This window comes from Monodon monoceros, unplaced genomic scaffold, assembly GCF_005190385.1.
Source record: "Monodon monoceros isolate NGI ecotype Baffin Bay Population unplaced genomic scaffold, NGI_Narwhal_1 Super_Scaffold_10, whole genome shotgun sequence".
NCBI classification, from domain to species: domain Eukaryota; kingdom Metazoa; phylum Chordata; class Mammalia; order Artiodactyla; family Monodontidae; genus Monodon; species Monodon monoceros.
This window is the reverse complement of record NW_021703766.1, coordinates 21,070,633-21,094,012: the sequence shown is the minus strand read 5'-3', so window position 1 is coordinate 21,094,012 and position 23,380 is coordinate 21,070,633. Positions and strand designations below refer to the sequence as shown.

At 39.0% G+C, this 23,380-nt stretch overlaps 1 protein-coding gene and 1 long non-coding RNA gene across 4 annotated transcripts in view; one reads left to right on the top strand and one right to left on the bottom strand.

Moving 5' to 3' along the window:
• Positions 1-23,380, bottom strand: part of CDH11 (cadherin 11) — a 141,819-nt gene that overhangs the window by 5,430 nt on the left and 113,009 nt on the right. For all 3 annotated transcript variants that reach the window (XM_029237952.1, XM_029237962.1, XM_029237972.1), the window contains 4 exons: positions 20,743-20,996; positions 14,375-14,511; positions 13,399-13,532; positions 13,055-13,172 (listed from right to left, as the gene is read on the bottom strand). In XM_029237952.1, coding sequence (XP_029093785.1) covers positions 13,055-13,172; positions 13,399-13,532; positions 14,375-14,511; positions 20,743-20,996 — 643 coding nt within the window. The remainder of the gene's footprint in view (positions 1-13,054; positions 13,173-13,398; positions 13,533-14,374; positions 14,512-20,742; positions 20,997-23,380) is intronic.
• LOC114904280 overlaps positions 1-23,380 on the top strand; it is a 139,907-nt gene that overhangs the window by 92,415 nt on the left and 24,112 nt on the right. The window lies entirely within an intron of this gene.

The following is a 23,380-nucleotide window of genomic DNA, read 5'->3' as shown; positions in this document are numbered from 1 at the left end:
AATGGATTGACAGGACTATGAATTAGCTCTTGTGGTAGGAAAAATTATCTTAGAATCTAAAAATTGAATTCATATATTTTAGGTTAAAGGAAATGTAATATATTCTGTGTGAGATAAAAAATACACACAAATGGCAGATTCAGTCTCATTTAGCAGATATTCTGAGTATTGCAGAAGGTAAGGTGTGTGTACCTGCTGGCTTTCGGCAAGACTTATTAATGACGGATCCTCTGCCCTTTGCTGCCAATCTCTCAATAAAAACAGGGTAGAACAGCTAGCCCTCATTTCTGTATTTTCTGAAGTTTGTGTGATTGGTGTATATTGCTCTTACCACTGGAGGAAAATTATATGTACTATGAAAAATCATGAAAAAATAAAAATAAGCTGGTCAAATAGAATGTTAATATTCAGTTTCCTGACTGTTCTTTCCTATTCTAGGCTATAACATTGTTGTATGCTTAACAAATACAAAAAATTTACATATCTACATAATTAATTCAAATGTTATTTTTTCCATCTCATAAATTTCTTTTGAATTCAAGTAAGACTTTCACAAATGAAATGTTAAAATATCGGGGCTTCCCTGGTGGCGCAGTGGTTGAGAGTCCGCCTGCCGATGCAGGGGACACGGGCTCGTGCCCCGGTCCGGGAAGATCCCACATGCTGCAGAGCGGCTGGGCCCGTGAGCCATGGCCACTGAGCCTGCGCGTCTGGAGCCTGTGCTCCGCAGCGGGAGAGGCCACAACAGTGAGAGGCCTGCGTACCGCAAAAAAAAAAAAAAAAGTTAAAATATCGACCACATTTTAATGCTCTGAAATGTCACAAATGCCATCGTAAATAAAATGAATATGAAAAATTTATGAAGAAAAGCAAATTAATTGCTCAGTCAAATATACCTCTCTGATACAAATGACATCCGCAAGAGGGCATTCACTTAGTTTATCTATTGGGTTCCACCCTGTTACCCATGGTGTAGTTTGGAGGGAATGTGACCTGAGTGTTTTTATTTTTTTAAACCCGTGGAAGCCATAATTTAAAATCTATTTTTCAATGTGCCATCCATGCAAGACTGTACCTCCGGATCATAGCAGGCTGCCTTACACATGAAGGTAATTGAAAATCAAACACTAATGGAAAACATGTTTCTGAGCAGGACACCAGCCTGCGAATTCAAGATGTTTCACATTCTGAACAGCTGAGTCCTCTCAGACACACTGTAACTATGAAATGAAAGCTCATCACAGTACCCTGCTGACTGAACCATTTACTGTCGCTGAGTGATTCATCAGTAGAATCTCGAGAACTTTTAAAAAATGTCTTCTAGTCAAACATGTTTCACATATGGATTTTAAGATTAGTTTGAGAGGTGGAAAATAAATGGAGTGAAGGTCTCTTTCTGGGCATATTCTAAATCCATGCTTTAGAATGAGTCACTTGTCCTGTCAGAGCCTCACGTATTCATCTTTAAAATGAGGACGCTGGTTGACATCAAGCATGCCTCATGGGGTTGCTATTGGAACCAAATAATATAATAAAAGCCCATGGTTGTCCTCTGGGCTGTGCTTCCAGAGGGCTCAGGAATCATTCTACCAGAAAACCTAGCACCAGTATTGAGATCCTCCAGGGATGGTGAACTGGTGAAGGGTAGATATGGTTAGACAAGAAGCATGTCTAACCAGACTAGTTTGGCACTTAGGTGGTTACTGTGGTACGTAGGTAGTTGCTGTGGCATGAATGCATAAAATATCCCCCCTCTAGATCTAAGTGGCCCCAGCACCAATGCAGGGATGAGCTTTTCTGGGGGAGGGCCATATCAGAGGAGACAGTGATATATTCTCTGATAGTCTTTCTTGTGGTCCACTCTGATCACTGATCTTTTACTAACAAAAAGAGCCACTATGGGCAGGGACTCCATGAAAATCAACTCTAGAAAAACAAATGGAAAAAGAAACACACAGTAATAAAAAACCCCTCTAGGAAATCAATTTTGCATCTTATGTTTGGCTACAGATTCTCTCATCTAAATTATTTTAATTAGGCAGCTACTCCCTATCTGTCTTTGAGAGGGTCCCCTTACTTTGGACATACACATTTCTGAGGTTTATCGGTGACCCAAGAAAAAAATAAAAGCTTCTGTGAGGACACGTTTTCAGGGAAGTGTCAAATTGGCTCCATGGTTAATAAGATGAGGCAGAAAACGACAAATGTTATATGGATTTTTAAATTTCCATCAAGAGATTTCTAAGACCCTTCTCCTTTATAAAGCTTCCAAAGAGCAAATCTCTCAGTATTTGGGGTCAGACAGACCTGGGTTTGAATCTTGACTCTTCTACATATCAATTGCCTGACTTTTAGACATGTTAGGTAAATGTCTTGATTTGCTGTATTCTCATCCAGAAAGCTAATAATTTTTAGGGTTAAATTTGATTCCATTCATAAAGGTACTTAGCATAGTGCCAGGCTGTTGGAGATGCTCAGTAAATATTAATTCTATTCTGGAAGCTCTCCTCTTGGTGCAGTAGACTAATGAGGAAGAGAAACATATTGACAAAGAGAGGAAAGTGAATTCTTGGAAATGTCATCGCAGTTTTGAATGCAGTTGCCTACATAGAAGGGCTCATCATCCAGAGGTAGGAGATAGTTCATGCTCTTCAATCCTGGGTGATATATTTCCCATGGTAAGAAAATGTTTTTCTTTTTTTTTTCTTTTTTTTTTTTTGCGGTACACGGGCCTCTCACTGTTGTGGCCTCTCCCGCTGCGGAGCACAGGCTCCGGACGTGCAGGCTCAGCGGCTATGGCTCACGGGCCCAGCCGCTCCGCGGCACGTGGGATCTTCCCGGACCAGGGCACGAACCCGTGTCCCCTGCATCGGCAGGCAGACTCTCAACCACTGCGCCACCAGGGAAGCCCAAGAAAATGTTTTTCAAGCACCTCGGTGTTTCATCCTGACACCCAATGTTCTCCTCCCTGGCCACAAACATGGAAGCAGTTAGCAGTTCCTTTTTCTTACCCCTACTTAGGCAAAAACTTGTTAATGAGGCTATAAATTACTAGTATATGTGATGTACAAATTGTAGTATTTCTATTAATGGAAAATAAATTCAGGTTTCAAATTTTTATGGCTACAACCTGGACTCCTAGTCGTATGCTGTTTTTATCTGCACACTTTGTCATTACACTAACAAAATGTAAAAGTTCCTGATAATGATGTCTCCATGGTACCAGTTTAGAGATGCAAATGTATGGGCTATGATGATGATGTCACCCAAGGGAGGAATATATACAACTGATATTAAAAGGGAAAATTATGATAGGGGAGCAGCCTTTGATACATAGACTGCACAGAGTGCCAACCTTGTATTAGGTAAAAAAATAATGGGAACAGGGCAAAATGGGCAGTATATGGGCATAGCCCCTGCATATTAACAACCTGAAAAGAGGCATCACTGAAGCAAAGGATTAGTACTTTCTGCTCTCACCATGATGTCAGGAGAGAGCCTTGGCCTAAGGTGAGAGAATGTTGCCCCAGTAGCTTTCCTAAAGAGCATCTTAAGATGCTCTTCCTTACCACTTCTTTTCCTCTGTCCCTCTCTGTTCCAAAGCTAAAAATTCCCCCACTGATCAACTTGATCAGAGATACTTCAGCCTGTGAAGATAGGTGCTGTCTGCATCAGACTGGAGCCCATCTCTTGAGACTGTTAAAGAAAAAAAAAAAAAATGGAGAATCTAGGCCAAGCCTTAAGCCTTGCTCTTATTTAATTCACTTCTGACCTAAATCTACCCACTCTACCCTTTCCGCTCAAACCTCAGAGACAAAGTAGATCTATCTACCACATTAAAAGCTTCCACACACTTGAAGACAGTTATGCAGTCACTAGTAGAATAATCATTATTTGATTACTTTCTTCTGGGTCCTCTCTACTTTCCTTAGAAATGTGGCAATAGCTGTATAAGAATAATGAAAAAAATATATATATACATATATATATATATATATATATATATATATATATATATAGTGTGTCCCAAAAGTCTCAGTGGAGTTTCAAGTTTAATAATTTCAGAAGTACACATGCTATACAATTACAAAAGACATCATTGAAAAGTGTAATTATTTAGGTTTTTTAATACTCATTTAGAGATGTGATTTTTGAAAAATTAATTTCAATTTTTGACACCAGTATTTGCCCCCTTGAATCTGAGGGAGGGACTGAAATAATAGAAATTTCAAATAACATTTTTAAAGTTTGTAGCATTAATTTTCTGATATGACTAATGCTTAAAGGTGCACTTAATAGCTTGCGTATATATCTTTTCTTGTCTTTCTGAACACCGGACGAGCCATCTATCTACCCATAGTCACTGCTCATATTTCATTTCACAGTCTATGGTAACTGTTTGAATGTCTGTCCTCTCCATCAGACAGTAACCTCCCTGAAGGCAGGAACCTTGCTCACTCATCACTGGTTAGCAGTATTTTGTGTGTTAGAGGAATAAACAGTTGAAGGATGTTTCTTTCACTATATCTCAGCATCCATCTGGCTTTCCCACACAGTCAGATTTTACCGATTAGCTTGCCATCAATTTCCAGACTCCATCTTCTCCCACTTTGTACGTTTGAACCCAACTCCATCAGCGCTGCCTGTATCAATATTATGGATCTTGTTCCCAGTAAATATCATCTCTTTGTCTCATTATTCTTTTCTCATTATTTAGGGTGAGTCAGATCCAACTAAGTAACATTTATCGAGCTGCTAATATGTGCAAACCTTATTCCTTGTTACTTCCGCCTACCTTATCCCAAAGAATTTTTAAATTATGTGCAGAAAGTATAATTACCTTTATTTTATATGAAAAGAAGTGGAGGAAGCAATTGATCACAATAACATGGAAAATACAAACGAAACTAGGATTCAAACTCCTCTAGGTTTCACTGTATTTTTCCCAGTGCACAGCAAACCCTAGAATCCTGATATTATTGCATGCCAATTACATTGGTTCTTTTTTTTTTTTTAACCAAATTTCCCCAACATGGTTAGTTAATTAGATGGACCCCATCACAGCCTATAGCTAAATCCAGATAGACTCAGGTCCCAGATAAAAGAGCTGCTCTTAGAAACCTAAGATGTTTATGTCAGAGAGACCTACAAAGAATTAAGGGCACTCATTCAACACCTCTCTTCCCATAGCACTTCCAGAAACACACACACACCTTCAGAAACAAACCAACATGCAAGGGACAAAAAGAAATCTATTATTTTCTCAATATTTTGGAATAAAGGAAATGCTACAATGAGGTAAATTCTATGAGACTAGCCTTAAAATATTAATGCAGAAAATTATTTGATCCAAGACTCTGATGGCTGTAATGTTTCCCCCCTAAATCAAGGAGCTACATACTACAGGGGAAGGGGGAGGATCATGATCTTTTACTTAACACCTTTGACACTGAGGGATCGGCAAAATACAAAATGCAACAAATAACACTGTGGAATAATTGCCTATGTGCATGTGTGTATGAGGCATCTAAGTGTGCCCTGTTCGTGGTATCAATAGACTTTTCATTGTTATAAATTATCACATCCCTTAGAATCAACTCTCCCTCCACTTTTGTTAGAGGACAATTTTCTCCTTGGTGATAGGGAGGGAGAAAGGAATATATTTCTTGGTTTAAGACAAGGAAAACTACCAAGGAATTCAGCGGGATATAAACATTTAGGGTCTTTTAGTGAGTTGAGAAATCCCAAGAGTAGTTAAGTCAGTGACCAGAGGGAACCTTGAAAGAAGAATCTGTCTGATCCACCAAGAAGACCTATTTCTCTTTCTCTTGAATTGAGGAGGGGGTGGGTTTCCAGATAAATTGTATTCTGCGTTGGACAAGCTGCAGCATGAATTTCAGGCAGAAAAGAGAACATAATTATTTATACAGTGAAAATGGCAGGGCATTAAAAGCCATCTGCCATTTTGATCTGCCAACAGAGCATCTTCCATATTGAAGCAATTAAGGGGGGAAAAAGTTCCACAGAAATCTGTTTGGCTATCTTTGAATTATAAAAGTGAAAAACCAGAAGCATATTTAGATGATTTTTGGTGCTGCTCATCAAAAAAAGAACTGTCCTTAGTTTAGACCAAAAAGTGGGGGTTGCGGGGGAGGGGGAAGAGGAAAGAAGGAAAGATGTTTGCCAATTGGTCTAATCAGGGTCAATCTGTCTTGGCTATCTTTCCTTACACAGCCAAGCCTGCTTTCCATACAAACTCTTTTTTGTTCTCTTTGTTTTTTGTTTTTTTTATTTTTTAGCAGTTCAAACTTAACTCTGAATGTATCAGGTATCAGAGCTCATTTGATCTATAACTTGGCCCATATTAGATAATACACTTACAAAATAAATACATTTGAAAGTCACCTCTTCCTGGATCCAAACCTTAGATGTCCAATATAACTTTGTGGAATAATAAATAATGAAAGGATGGATGGATGGATGATGTGGTATTGGCTCCTACAGAACATTCCAACACCAAAAGATGGGTTGTCTTTTTCAGCCTGAAGCTTATCTCATAACATAATCATTTTTCCACAGTAATAACTAATCCCTGAAATGTCTGAAGCACATTACATGTCTTTCCATCTACTCTTTCACTTTAATTCCTGCATTCAGTTAACCCATTTTTCTTAAGTTTTGGGGTACTGCCCCCACAGAGCTCATATTCTAATGGGAGACAGACAGGGAAATGTATGCTTAGAACGCAGAGTGATAAGAAAAATACTAGAGGTTAGTGCAGTGTTCCTGGTGCACAGAGGACGTAGCATCCAAATGGGCTGGGGATGTCCAGCAAAGCTTCCCCTAAGAGACTTCATCTATGGTGAGACTTGAAAGAGGTGGTATAATAGGCAGTGGGGGTACATTTTCCACAGAACAAAAGCATGGACATGTGAGAGCATGGCATATTTGGGAAACTAAAGGTGGTTTGAAGTTTCTGGAGCCTACGTTTTAAGGTAGCAAGAGAAAGGAGATAATAGATGCAACGTTTATGGGAGGTAGATCATATCATTTCTTGCTCACTAGGCTATAAAGTTTCAGTTAAATCCACCAGAAATGGAGACCCATAGAATAATTTTAAGAAGAAAGACATTATCAGTAAGGGCTGAGTTAATGGGGGGCAAGACTAGAGTCAGACAGCCTGTTTGGAGGCCATCATGATAGCTACAGCTCCTCTGCAGGTAGGTCATGAAATAGTCACTATCAAAATTAGCTGTGCTTTCACAATATAACTAACTTTGCTGCATGTGCTTTTGGGAATTTCCTGACATCTGGGACTATCTGCTAAAGCCAATATTTAATCTTTAGCTCTTGCTCTTTTCTCTATATTTTATCATTGTTTAGAATAAGAGGTTTGGAACTTTAAAATATGAGGTTCAGTATCAGGATATGTCAATTTAATTTATTGAGTCATTAGGTCAAGGGTCAAAATCATACCATCTCTTTGTTAGAATCCAAAAATCGTGATTAAAAATTGAACATCCATTTTTAAAAATAAAATGCTAATGGAAAGGAAACTTCCTAAAATACACACACACCCTAACACAAATCTTAATTTTAATCTTCTTAATTTTAATCTAACAACCAATATTATGCTTAATGATGAAACTCTAGAAGTAATATCCCCATTAAAGTAACAAGTAAAGCCATTATTATTGCTATTATTTAACATATAAAATGCAAATCTATGCAATTTGTAAAAAAACCCAAATATTAAAAAAAGAATGAAGCAAATTATTATTTAATTTTTATGTAGCTGTCTCCCTAGAAAACCTAAGAAAATAAGCTTAGAAGTTATATCACTTTAGAACAATGTCCAATAATAAATGAACTAACTAAAAGAGCTATAGTTTATACTAAAAATTGTCACTTAGAAAATATACATAATTTAAAAATCTACCTCATAATAGTATCTAAAATATAAAGTAGCTAGCCATAAACTTAGTAAGAAATGCATAGAACAAAAATGAAGAAAACTATAAAACATTCCTGATGGTAATAAAAAGAGAACTGAATCAGTGGAAAGTCAGATCATGCTTCTAGATAGGAAGAATATTTTAAAATTCTTAGTTGTTAAATTAATCCATAAATTTAAGGTAAACTCAATAAAATTCATGAAGATACTTATCAGGCACCTGAAAAATAATTCTAAATTATACCTGGAGGAGCAAAGAAACCAAAAGCTAAGAAAGAGTAATAAAATGAAAATAATGTAGACAAAACCCTTGTCAGATTTTAACACACATATTATACGTGTGCAACCGTTAAAGAAAAATATGATACTATCATGAGAATAAATAGAATAGGGAGAGTTGATAGTCCAAAAAAATAAAATCTAATAGTATGTAATGTAGGTGAAAATAAGGATGGCGTTGCAAAGCAATTGGAAATGACCATTTCTTAAATGATATTTAGGAAATGGCCAACAAAGGGAGCCTGTGTATTTATTTCACATGGATAAATGATTGAAATGGGAAACATGATATATAAGAAGATAAGCTAGGTGAATATTGATATCACTTTTCCATGAGGAAAGTCTTGCTAAGAATAATTTTAAGCAGAAAAACTGATACAAAAAGTACAACATCTATACTTTAGAACATAGCATAATCAGGATTGAAAGGACATTGAAACATTGGAGAAATCTATGCAATAGGTATGATAGGTCACAAGTTAACAGCATTAAAAGATGAAGAGACTTTATAAATCAATTGCAAATTGATGAATATACAATTCAAAAACTGGGTAAAGGACATGAGTAGCCAATTTATAAAGCAAAAAAAAGAATCAGGGAATTCCCTGGTGGTCCAGTGGTTAGGGCTCTGGGCTTTGACTGCAAGGGGCACGGGTTCGATCCCTGGTCAGGGAACTAAAATCCCACATGCCACGTGGCCGAAAAAAAGAAAAAAAAAAATTTGTACTTCCCTGATGGCGCAGTGGTTAAGAATCTGCCTGCAAATGTGGGGGACATGGGTTCAATCCTTGGTCCCGGAAGATCCCACATGCCACGGAGCAACTAAGCCCATGTGCCACAGCTCCTGAGCCTGTGCTCCAGAGCCCTCGAGCCACAACTACTGAGCCCGTGTGCTGCAACTACTGAAGCCTGTGGCCTAGAGCCCATGTTCTGCAACAAGAGAGGCCACCGCAGTGAGAAGCCCACGTGCTCCAATGAAGAGTAGCCCCTGCTCGCCGCAACTAGAGAAAGCCCGCGCACAGCAACGAAGACCCAACGCAGCCAAATAAATAAATAAATAAATAAATAAATAAATAAATAAATAAAAGCAAAAAAGAGCTTCAATTAAAAGAATACTTATTTTAAAAATCCTAACTTTACTAGTAATGAAAGGAATTGAAAATTTTAAATGTGATATGTGATTATAATTCACTTATCAATTTGTGAATCATTTAAAAAGAATAATAGTATCTAGAGTTGGCTTGAATGTGAGGAAATGGGAGCTTACCTATTTTACTGATGCAATTATAAATTGGTATAATATTTCTGATAGGCAATTTGTCAATTAAGTATCAAAAGCTTCTGATACAGTAATTCCACTCTAGGAATCTATCCTAAAAGAATAATTAGATATTTGGCAAAGGTGTGTGAAAACAACGTACTTACACAACAATAGTCAACTGATATCCTATACCCTTGTAATGAAGTTAGGAGGATATTTAGGGGAAAAAAATGTTGACATAAGTATACTGATGCTGAAAAATGCATATCATGTATTATTATGCAGGGAAAAAAGCGGACATTATTTTATGGTTGCCTTTTTTAAAGATCAAAATATATGCCGGGCTTCCCTGGTGGCGCAGTGGTTGAGAGTCCGCCTGCCGATGCAGGGGACGCGGGTTCATGCCCTGGTCCGGGAAGATCCCACATCCCGCGGAGCGGCTGGGCCCGTGAGCCATGGCCGCTGAGCCTGCGCGTCCGGAGCCTGTGCTCCGCAACGGGAGAGGCCACAACAGTGAGAGGCCCTCGTACCGCAAAAAAAAAAAAATATATATGCATGCCAAGAAAAAGTCTGGAAGGCTATAAAAATTAACAGTGATTATTTCTGGATAGTATGTTAAGTTATTTTATTATTTCTAATTTTATTTCTGCTTGTTTGTATTTTATAATTTTCCTACAAGGAATATGTATTAATTATGCAGTAGAAGAAACTTATAAAATTATTTGCAAATATATTTTACAATTACTATGGCTGTGATTAAAATTAAACTTGAAGTACAGTTTGTCCTTTTCTATTCACACTTTCCCTGGAATACTAGATTGATGAATTTATTTTAGATTTTTTCTCTTCTGAAGATTGTTGTTATTTGATTATGGGGTAAACAAAGATTTTTAAAGAAAATAATTAATTAGAAAAGACACAAGCTCTATATTCATAATATATAAAGTGTTACTACATGAGACAGAACCCTTTAAACACTCAAACATTTTAGTTCAATTCACTTATTGCTAGAGTGACCTTGGGCAATTCTCTGAATCTTCTGATGTTTCATATTCTTTCCTCATCTAGGAAATGGGGATAAAAATATCCAACATGCCTACCCCCTAGGGCTGTTTACCCCTAGGGCTGTTTAGGAACTAAGTGGAACAATGGCCATTAGCAGGTTTTATAATCCAATGAAGAACTACATAAATGAGATGGGCTCTTCTCAGTATTTTTTTCTTTGCACTTCTCTTATTCATTACATGTTCCTTATTTTTTTAAAAGATGCCATAAGTCTAATATTTTCAAAGTAAATGCATCTCAAAGCCTGGGTGGATCAGCTCTTCATTTCCCCAAACAGCACCACTCTTGATATTATTAGCCCCAGATGGACTCAAATGTTGAAGAGTTATCCAGTGTTCTACTTTCCTGCTGCCTGCTGAGTTGTCTTTGAAGCTCGGGCTGTAGAATGGAGTAAGATAAAAATGAAATAAAAGGCTTGTGTGTATTAAGATGGCTTTCCCTCTTATATTTTTAAAGAGGCCAAACGCTTATGCCGAGTTTAGGCAAACACAATCCTGATTATTTACATGGCATAATGGAAGTAAGCACTCAAGGAGAGAGAAATCTGATGCTTTTACTCAGCATGCTGTAAACCATTATCTCATGTTTTCTATGGAAAACAGTCTCAGCTGGGAAATTTGGTAACTCAGTAGGCTATTAATAGGATGTAGAATGTGATTACTCTTTTTGGATCACTTCAATATGTAATTACTTTTAGGATCTGGGAGAAAGAAACTCTATTAAATGATAATTATAGGACTGTATTTGCTTTAACGTTCTATAATAGCTCTAAACATGGGAGTTTTCATTAACTGTTTGCCATAGCTAATAAAGTCATTTTTCTTAAAAAGTAGCAATTCCCTGCAAAAGTGGTAGCTCCACAAAGGATTAGTTTCTTATAGGAAAGGGCAGGGGAAACAAATTGTGCAGTAGGTTGGCTTCTCCATGGTAATATAATCTCCTTGAAAATATAGATGGCATTCAGAAGTACTGTGACAAAGTGAAATATTTATAAGTCCCTAGAGAACAATAGGTCTTAGTATAATATTTTCAGAGGGTAAACAGCAACTAAATATTATTGCACACATAAAAAGAAGACAAGGCAGGTGATGGAGGCAAAGTTGGCAAAGAAAAGCCTAGAAACACCAGCTGTTTTAGGAGGTGTCCAGCGATAAACAGGGTTATTGCCAGGAATACATCCAGCAATTAGACCTCAAATGTAAATTGGGGATTATGTGAACACATAGATATAAGGATCATAATGAAAAGCTCAAATCAGTCCAAGAAATAATAATAAAGTATGCCAGGTCATATCCCCCCAAATCCAAGGAGCATGGGGCACAGTGGTTTAGGCTGCAACCTCTAGGCTCTGAATGTCCAGGTTTAAAATCTAGGTCTCGCTCTCACATGCCTGATTTACTTAATGGCCTGTCCCTCATTTTCCTCATCTTCAAAATGGGAATGATAATCCTCACCTATGATGCTGTTGAGAAAATCAAATAAAGTATGGGAAGGATCTTGGCACGGTGTTTAGAACATAGTTACTGGTATGTGAAATATAGATAACACTGATAATGGTGATGGGGAAAGTAACATTACTTATTAGATTAATTTAAGATCCTATAAACCTGATCTCAGTCATCAAGAAAGCAATATATCTATAACCTCGTACATAGCTAGCATGTGTCTAATGAAAACATGTGTTCAGAAGGACCACATTTTATTCCTATGTCAAGTCATGGCATTTGTCTTCCTGTTTTTATAGACCTGCATTGTCACAGGCTTATAGGAACAGGTGCAGGCCAAAATAGCCTTGCCAGGAGTCAAGAAATTTACTTTTTGATCTTGGCTCTGCTATACACTTTGTCAAGGGACTGCATCAGTTTGGGCCTATACTACAACAAAAAACTACTTCGAATAATTTCCAAGTCTAGAACCCCCTTGACTAATGAAATGAGAAGTAGAAATTGCATCAAATTTTGCATGTTTACAGTGGAGAACGATGCTTTATTCATGCCCTTCAGGCAGTAATTCCATAACTACCTTTAGGTATCAAGCTCTGTACCCAACCACATTGCATTAAAACTATGCTGGGAAGGGAAGGACAGCTGAAAGATTACATTACCTTACAAGGTTGAACTAATCTCTTTTAATGCTTTACTTAATATCAATATTCATAAAGCCATGCTTCCCCCTAAGGATGTATCAACCTCTTAAAAAAAGATAAATGAAGTTGTTTGCGTATTGGCCCTGTAAGCCTCCCCACTTGGTTTTCGCACTGCTTCGTGAATATCAAAGCCAACAACAACAAAAAAGGTAAAATAAAATTAGACTCACTTATTCCTATGCACCAAGAGAGCCCATATCTCAAAATAAAGGTGGCATTATTATTTTTTGTTTGTTCTTCAACAGAAAGGCATTATTAAGGTTAGGGGAAATACTTGTGCTCTGCAATATAAAAAGCCATTTATTTTCCATTTCTACTTCTCTGAATGCACAGGAACCTTGGTACGAACCTCTGTTGTCTCTGACTGTGAAATTTGGATTGTGAATGATTTCAGGGGGTAGACTGAAGATAAATCTTGGTCCATTGGCTGTGTCATCCTTGTCATCTGCACTAATTGTAACAATTGGCTGAAAGAGAAAGGTGGCCCATAAATAAATCATGCTGACATTGGCACATCATTCATTCAAAAATTCCTGGCTGGCTGAGAAGCCTGATTTTAATTAGACAACATAGCTCCAGAGCTAAACCAGGGCTCTGAAGCCTTCTTGGGCAGTGGGAAGTATCTCCAGGTGATGCTCTCAAAACCAAACTGTTTCTAAATGCTTATTCATAGCCAAGGCAGAGCAGCGTTACCTGGTTAGACAGTGGCTTGGTCTGGTCACTCTCACAGATGAAGCCTTCATAAGGGGCAGCAAACTTGGGAGCATTGTCGTTGACGTCAAGGACCCTAATGGCCACAGGGACTTTGGCTTCCTGATGCCGGTTGTCTGAAAGGAGAGAATTGAGACAGTAAACATGTGCAAGGGAGGAATCCATGTTGGTCCAAGGTTACTCTTGGAAAAAAGTGAGCTCCAGCCACTCATTCAGGCCCTGCAGGGAAAGGCACTGTTGGCACAAAAATCACCTAAAATCCAAAGTATGCCAAATCCAATGTGAGGGGGATGTCCTAGAATAAAGGTCAACATTAGACCAGTAAGAAATAAACCACTTTTCCCTTTCTGTTGAGGTTTAATTCTAAATGCTTATAATGGAGGCTGTCCCCCTCAGAGTGTAGTCCACAACAGTAGTTCTCAAAGTGGGATCCCCAGAGGAACATCAAACAATTTGGGAATTTGTTGGAAGTGAAAATTCTCAAACCCAACCCAAGACCTGAGTTAGAGGCTCTGAGAGTGGGATCCAGAAATCTTTGTTACAACAATCCTTTCATGATAATCCATTGCATGATCAAGTTTGCAAACCACCGGTCTATAGGTAAAAAAGAACCCACAGATCTTGGCTCTAAGGATTCTGCTGCTCTGGGTTTAAACAAAACTGAGGATAAAGTGGGGAATCTTTCAGTGGTGGTTAAGAGTTTCAAGCTGCTACAGACTATCAGCTCATGTGCCAAGTCTGTACCCAGTTCTGCCAAAGAAAATGAAAACATCTCTATTTGCTTATATGTCTCCCTAGATAGGCAACCAAAAATAAATTTTAAAGATTGAAAAATATGTTTAAGACTAAAAAAAAAAACTGTTCTATCTCAGCTGTGTGTTATTTTCCAGAATATATAGAAAGTCTCAAGGAATAATATTTGGTAAAGTAGAATCAAAACCCTTAGGATAATACTTACGGATTTCTGCTGCAAAAACTGATATGTTGAGCCAGGCAGTTTCTTCTCTATCCAAAGGTTTTGTAGTTTTAATAAAACCATCCTCTGGATTAATAGTGAAAAACCTGTCCAGGTCAGTGTGACGATCGATTGAATACCTAAGCAGAATGCAAATGAGGCAATTAGACCAAGACATTCCAAGCAGCTTAATATTTGAATATTTTCTCCATGCTATATTTAAAGCAACTTTTTCAATGAATTGCTTGAGCTAGGTTTTCTTTTTAATCAAATTTACTTTTCAAACTTCTTACATGAATCTTTTATAGAAATCACTTTGCAACATTGGAATTCTTTATTCAGGACAATGAATGAAAGAGCTGTTTAGCATATTTGAGAAATGGAATAACATGCTGCATATTTCTTCATATTTACTACAATCACCCACCATCTGAATTTATGAACCTGCATTTGGGAAGTGGGTCTGCCTTGCTTCCAAACTACTCAGAAAGTCACAAGCGTATGGAACATTTGCCAGATTTCTGCATATGAAATATTAAATAGTCTTAAGTAATCATCAAAGATCATTTACGGTACTGAAAAATCAGTTTTCTCCTTACTTAAGGGAAAATGGTAACTATATTTTGAGTAAATTTATTCAATTTATTTGGTTTTAGGGGTTCTCGGGTAGCTTGGTTCTGAATTCCATTGTGAAATATGCAAAGAGGGCTTGGCCATTCATTTGTAGAGCATTCTCCCCACACTTTAATGACCCCAGGCTGAGCCTAACAGCATAGTTGGAAGGTTTCAGCTACTCCTGTCCACTAGAAAATTTGCTTTTTTCTAACAAAAGACAAAATAATTTCCAGAATATTATGGGGCAAGGTGAGGTAGAAGATGGGTCAAGAGGAGTGGTGTAGTAAGGTAAAATAACTTGCCCAGGATAAAGTTCTGGAGACCTGGCTTTAATAAGTGTTGACAGTTGTCCCATGGCATCCATTGGGGATTGGATCCAGGACACCTGAGGATACCAAAACCCATGGATACTCAAGTCTCATATAAAATGGCGTAATATTTGCATATAACCTACACATATCCTCCTGTACACTTTATTTTTATCTCTTTTTTTTTGCGGTACACGGGCCTCTCACTGTTGTGGCCTCTCCCGTTGCGGGGCACATGCTCCGGATGCGCAGGCTCAGCGGCCATGGCTCACGGGCCTAGCCGCTCTGCAGCATGTGGGATCCTCCCGGACCGGGGCACGAACCCGTGTCCCCTGCATCGGCAGGCGGACTCTCAACCACTGCGCCACCAGGGAAGCCCCCTCCTGTACACTTTAAATCATCTAAAGATTACTAAAATACCTAATGCAATGTAAATGCCATGTAAATAGTTGCTGGTGTGCCACAAATTCAAGTTTTGCTTTTTGGAACTTTCTGGACTTTTTTTCCCCAAATATTTTGGACATGTGGTTGGTTGAATCCATTGACATGGAACCCATCAATGCAGAATGCATGGATACAGAAGGCCAACTGTACATATGTCTGAAGGCATTCATTGAGGGCCATAAAACCAAAGAATATTAGAGAATATTAGCAAAGACCATGGATGTCACAGAGTTTAATCTCTTCAATTTACAAATGGTGGGATTTGCAAATGGTCTATTATCTCGCTTCTGGGAGAGCCAATATTAGAACGTGGATCTTCCAGTTCTAGATCATGTGCTTTCCAAGGGAGAGGAATTTAGTGCAGAGCAGCACTTCGCAATATAGAAAACATGAGCTCATCCATGATATCGATGCCTTCACAGCTCCCTATGAGAATGGAATGATGAGTCCCCTTCCCCAGTGAGGAAAGAGAAGATAAACTATCACACACCTCATAAATGTCAGTAGAGGCTCAGTGACTAAACGCTCAGCAGAGCTCTATGTGAAAATAAAGAGAAAATAATAGAATATTTTTTCCCTGCCACTAGGGAGTTTCCTATCTAGTTGAAATGACAAGACAGGCTCACAGGAAGAAAGATAATTAACAAGTATTATTCTATAGAAGTGAAGCGCATGGATTTTAGTTTTGTAAAGCCCTAGGTACAAGTTCATACTTGGCTACATATATGCTGAGTGATACTGGAAAAGCCACTTAAGTTCTTTGAATTTCAGCTTACTTATCACTTAAAGTAGAATATTAATAGTAACCTAACTTTTAGGTTATCTGTGAGAATTACATAAAATGATAGATGTTGAAGATGCATAACCTAGTGCCTCACACATAGTAAACAGAACAACAAATAGAGCTGCTGTGATTTTTGTTGTTGTCGCTGCTATTACACACTGTGGATAGATCAAATGTCAGTCTACAGAGTATGACTTTCATACTATAGCCAGTGAAAAATCATGAAAGGCTTTTGATCAGAGGAACAAATAAACAAATTCAGACTATCAGGGTGATGAATAAGATAGGGTGGGCAAGGTGGTCTGAGCTAGTGAGAGTGGAGGAAGGAACAGAGGAAACTTAAGGAGGTGATGTATTGATAGTTTTTAAGGAGTGAGGTGACGAGAGAGTGAGGTATAGAAGCAACAGAAGGAATGGAAGACTATGTGATAAAGACAGAACCAGTAGGACTCAGCTGATATTTGGAGATCTGTGGGAGGCTGGGAGAATCCTTGAGAGTTTCTAGCCTGAGTGTCGCAGAGAGGGAGACGTTGGGAAATACAAAGTCAACTTACCAGGAAGAAGAGGTTGAATTTCCACTAGGGCTATGCTGCCACACCAGGAGAGCAAGATTCAACTTTATCAGAGGCTTCACAGAGTCAGGGGTATAGTCGGTCTTCATTTTTTAAAGTATGTCACAAGAAGTATAGGCTCAAAAATATGTTTTTAATGAATGAGCCAGTGAAGGAAAAAGGAAGTGGGTAAAAATGCAGAGCAGATAGCAGAACAAGTACAGAATTAGAATCAGGGAGAAAGATCAGCCTAGAGGCAGAAAATTTAGAGCATTAACTCAATTCAATTAGTAGCATGGACGGAAACTCTATAGATAAGTGGACACAGAGAGAGAAAGTCTGAAGTGAAAGGCTGAGTGTCAGGGAGCCCCCAGTGCCTGGACTGGGATCTCAGACTACTGAAGACACCAGGTATGTCTGAGGCATGAAGAGGTTACTGCCAATGAAGCTAAGAGGAAAGAATATTTCAGGAAGGCAATGGTAAACGAAAAGGTCTCTGATGCTAGAGTCTGAGAAGAACGCTGCAAACATTTCGAAGCAGCTAAGAGTTTGGCTGACACTATAAGGCCCTCCTACCCATATGTTTAAGAACACAAATGTCCTTAAAGGTGACGATAAGCACTCAGGAAAGTAGGTAGTCTGGCTAGGAGACCCACTGAATAAAAACCTTTAAATGTTATTCTATGAATTGTTTGGCAGTTCTAAGAATGAGGACCTGAGTGGGTGAGGGGAGTTGGTTCAAGGGCCATAGTGAGCATCTTTGCATAATTATAGACATGAAAAATGGCTCCATGCACAGAATAGCTTCCAGTGAAAATATGACCCAAATAACCAATCACAGATGTGGATCCTTGGAGATAACGAGGTGTCAAGGAAATGAGCAGCTGTTCCATGTGTTTTTACGTCATCACTCTTCTAAAAAGCTGCTAATGCACCTTGATATTCTAGGCTAAAGCTAACTCATTTAAAATTCACACCATGAACATTTTTGAGTAGTTTAAAGGTGTTACCAAGTTCCTCAGTCGTTACCTGATGTATCTTCTTGCACAGAGAGCACGGTACTCAAACCTTCCTGGGAAATCTTTCCATCAGTGGCTGCCCAGCGAGAGTAAACCGCTCATAGTGGACTCAAGGCAGCTCTGGACTAAAATCCAGTCTCCAATACTGACTGTTCATGTGACTTTGGGTAATTCACATCATCTCTTTGAGCCTCAGTATATTTCCATCTATTGGACCCTAAAGTGATCACAGCCTCAAGGGTGTCTGAGGATTAACTTAAATAACTTAGTGCAGGGTCGTCTGGGGCCAAGAAGATGCTCAATAAAGGGTAATTTCCTTCCTTTCTCCCCAAAGGGGCAATGTTCAAAGACTTAAAGGCAGCTGAACAGCATTTGCATTTGGGACTTCCTTCTGCTCTGTCAGCATTTTCTTTGGTATAAATAGAAAACCTCCATTGTCCATGGCAATTTTTTTCATACTCAGATCTATTTACTTTTCTTCTCAGCTTTATTGAAATATGATTGACAATAAAAAAGTCTGTATTTAATGTGTACAGCATGATGTTTTAATATAAGTATACCTTGTGTAATGATTACCGTAATCAAGCTAATTAACATAGCCACTGCCTCACACAGCAACCATTTCCTGTGTGTGTGTGTGTGTGTGTGTGTGTGGTGAGAACACTTAAGATCTACTCTCTTTGCAAATTTCAAGTCTACAATACATTATTATTAACTATAGTTACCATGCTGACCAATATCTTCTCATTTTCCCCACTCCCTAGCCCCTGGCAACCAGTGTTCTACTCTCTGTTTCTATAAGTCAGACTTTTTTAGATTCCACATATGAGTGATATGCTATATTTGTCTTTCTCAGTCTGGCTTATTTCATTTAGCACAGTATCCTCCAAATTCACATATGTTATCACCAATGGCAGGATTTTCCTTTTTCAGGCTAAATAATAGTCTGTTTTATACATATAATATACACATATATATGTGTGTGTATATATATATATCTATCTATCTCACTATTTCTTAATCCATTCGTCTGTCGACGAACATTTAGATTGTTTCCATATCTTGGCTGTTGTGAATAATGCTGCATTGAACACGAGAGTGCAGATGCCTGTTCAAGATGCAGCCATTATGGAAAGCAGTATAGAGATCCCTCAAAATGTAGATGGAGGCTGGATTTGTTCTGTGGGCTGTAGCTTATTAACCCCTGACCTAGACAGACACATCCCTGGCCCTCTTTGACTGTGCCAGGGACAACACAGTGTAAGCTGTCATTGTGATGTATGGTGAGAGCTGTGAGGTGGAAGCTGCATTTGATCCATCTTAGGGTGCCCTGGAAGAATTCCTAGAGGAGGTGACACCTAAGTGGAGGTGGGAAAAATGAGTACCATGTAGCAAGCTGGAAAGGATGAGAGTGAGATCTCCAACCAGAAGGAAGAACACACAAAGGTCAGGAATTAGAAGAGGACAGGAAGTAGCCCAGTCTAGCTGCAACTGAGAGTCTGATGAGAAGGGAGAGTAAGACAAAAAGCAGGAGACCAGCAGGACACAGCAGGAACTGGGGGGGAGGGGCTCGAAGAAGAGCCTTAAGCCAAGTAAGAGAATTGAGACTATTTTGGAGTAGGGGCCAATGGGAAACAATGTGATCAATGATTATTTTTGTCGTTGTTGCTGTTTAACTGAAGTATGATGTGATGTTTGGATGTGCATTTTAAAACAATCAGTCTGGCTACAGGATGACGGAAAGGTAGGTGGGAGATCGGGGGCAGGGGGACCATGAGGAGGCCAAGGAAGGAATCTAGGCAAGAAGGGAATTAGGGGAGTGGACATGGAAAAAAAAAAAAACCTGCTAGAATCCAGTCCAGGGCAGGTTTCAGCCAACTTTACATTTCTGCCCTATATGGACATGCCTTGAATCTGTGACTCAAGCCTCCTTCTCAGCCTCTTTCTCATCACCCTCTCATCTTCATCGTCAATCTCATTGGTCATTAGCTCAGGTTGGGGAGCGGGGGAGGCAGGGTTCTGAATGGCTTTTCTAGCTTTCTTGTCTAAGTCACAAAAGTATATTTGTGATAATAAAAGCATCCTAAATTTGAGGGGCACTTTGTTATCTCTTCAAAGTGCTCAGCAGTTACATAGATAGACAGGGCTTGCCTTCTGAGCCTCCGGTTCACTGTCTGTGTGTCTTTGGTTAAGTCACTTTGCCCTGCAGAGCCCCAGTTTCCTCTTAATTTAAGAGATAATAATTCCTAGAAAATAACGTTGAGGGGATAAATTGGATTATATATCTGACACCCCTAGTACAGTAACTGGAGCATAGGAAGGTGTTCAGTAAATTAGAATTACTGTTATTATTTCACAATCATTATTTATACTTCACCACAGTTCTCTGAGACAGGCAACGCTTAGGGTTACATCACCTAGTATACATTGGGAAATCTGCTCCAGAAATTCTGGAGCTTGAACAAGTCTATCCAAAGAGTTGGTGCAGAGGTGGAGTAGAACTCATGTCTTCTAAGTCTTCATCTTGTTTACACTGAATGATATCTTGGACCTTTTTTGAGACTGAAGGACCTGGCTCCTATAGGGATTTCCTAAAATCTCTTGCCTCTGGAATTCCCCATCCAGGCTTTAAAAATAAATTTCTCTGTACCTTATCGGGCTATTGGCAGCATCAGGGTCTTTGGCATGCACTCTCCCCACCACAGTGCCAGCAGCTGCATTTTCTTGGACTTCGTGGATATAACTCGGGGCCAAGAACATGGGGGGCTCATCAGCATCTTCCACTGCAATCTTGACCGTCACAGTGTCTTTGAAAGGCCCGTTGCTGATGAACTTTGGGTCGATGTGCACGTTGGCTGCCTCTACCTTCAAGCTGTATGCTCTTTTGGTTTCAAAATCTACAGGCTGGCAAGAAAGAAGAGAAGACTGACAACAAATTCCTTGAAAGAATAATGGAAAAGAAAAACCTGATTGTTTTATAGGGCACCATGAATAGTTGTTCAAAGAGAGAAAATCAGTGTTTATTCAATATCCAATTACCTGAGCCATTTGGTTAGAAAATCAGACAAATCAATTGCTGAAACTTGGAATGTGCTTAATGGGTAATTCTAGGAGCATGACAGACACAGAAGGACCACATCATCGAAAGTGAACCACATTCTATGAACACACTAAGGCTGCCCAATTCAGTCACTAAAATCATTTAAGGAAAGGAATTAAGACATTACAAAAATAAATGTTATAGCCCATTCTGAAAAGTACTAAGAATCTTGGTAATAAAAATAGTTAATGAATTTCAGGCAAAGAAAAAGCAATGTCTTGTTAGATGACTGCTCCCCTCCACACATACACACTTCTGGCTTAATCATATTGATAGTCTCATTTTTAAAGTTTCTGACCGTGTAGCATTTCTCAAAGTCTGGGACCCTTACCAGCAGTGACCCATACACTGACTTAAGGTGGTTTATGGGTAATTTTGCGTGGGTGGGTTTTTGAATGACATTATCCTAATTACTGATCCTATTATTTCTTTTCCAATTCTTCCATTCCCAAACACGTCAAGGACATCTCAGTATACTGCTAACTTTTAACATTCCTGTTATGCTTCCTGATCTCCCTTTCAAGAGGCTATGATATAACTCTCTAGCTAGAATGTAATGACAGCGTTTTGTTTTGACTGCATTCATTTTTAGGTTACCTCCTACTTATGGCAAGTGATATAGTACAGTGTGAATACTTCCCTGTTAAAAGAATACATATATGTAAAAAAAGTCCATTTAAAGAAAAACAATTATAAACAATATAGATTTTACACAGACGTGAAAAAATATTAAGAAGCAGCATTTGAATGGCTGTCATTATTAAGAAATTGATGGTAAGCACTCCCTAAATCTGAAGGAGACAAGGTTCCGTGAATCAATCAGTAAAGGGTGACAAGTAAAATTATAGAAGAGAAACAAGCCTTCCTGCCTAGGAAACAGAACTTTCTAATTAGCGCTCTGGATGATACTGAACTCCCAAATGTTTGGAAAGAGTTGGGTCTTTTAAGGCTAGCATCTGCCTGCCATGTTGTCATCATGTGCCTGGTATTATTTTGAACGGGCATATAATCATAGGGCTCAGTCCTAGCCTAATTCTCCAGCACTCTAAACCGAGGGTGATTCCAGTTTCAGGAAGGTTAAACGCACTCAACACCCTTGACACCTTCTCCATCATTTTCCACCCCCATCTCCCCAGAGTCAGAGAACACTCCCTTTTCCTGAAGCAAAATGTGTCACCAGCTGCTCCGTCATTCCGAACTCAGCAGCATCTTTGTCTTTCACTGGGTTACTGAGCAGCAGAAAGGAATGATATTTATAGGCTGAAGGTATGAGACTGCTGCAATTCCTCAAAAATCTCTGCGATTATTAGACAAAATTAAAACATGAATATGATATTCTGAGACCAGGTAAGAAGAAAATTTCTGATCTCAGATAGCCTGTTGATTCTCCTAGAACAGAAAGTTTTGAACTTGGTTTAGACATATACCTAAGGAGCCAGAGCATTGTTTCCACTGGAAAGCCTTGTTGTTGTTGAAGCCAGTATAGTCATGCTGCAGTTTGACTGATACTTTTTGAATCTCAAGCGAAGGTCCCCAGATCTTTGCAAGTGTTTGTCTGTTTCCTAGTTTGGTGAGATTTTACTGTCTTCTGGTGCTCATCCCAGGCTTGTGAAGTCCTCCCCATCTCCCCCAGACAGATTTGTGTGGCCCCTTAGTTGCCCATCTGCAGTCCCTCATCCCTCACCCCAGCTAGGTGAGGAGCATCCCAAAGGACTCTACTGAGTCTTGTTGATCTTTGCCTCCCCAATGCCCAGTAATGACCATACCAAGTGATCACATGTACCAATCATTGCGACTGAATGGGAAGCAGAGTTGATGGATGGACAACATTTAAGCATTTGCCTACAATTTATTCCCTGCCTCCTTCCAAAAGGGATTTAAAGTAGTTTCCCATGTGAACCTTTATATCCACGTTATGAGTAGTTGAAATAAAGCTAAATGAGGCAACATACTACATAAGCCATAAAAATCTCAATACCCCTGAGTTTACTAATCCCACCTCTAAAAATTCTCCCTGGGGGATTAATTCAACAGAAAACCCAAACAAACAATATTCAAAAATGCATGATGTTTAGATATCACAGAGGGAACAATATTCAAAAATGCATGATGTGGGCTTCCATGGTGGCGCAGTGGTTGAGAGTCTGCCTGCCGATACAGGGGACGTGGGTTCGTGCCCCGGTCCGGG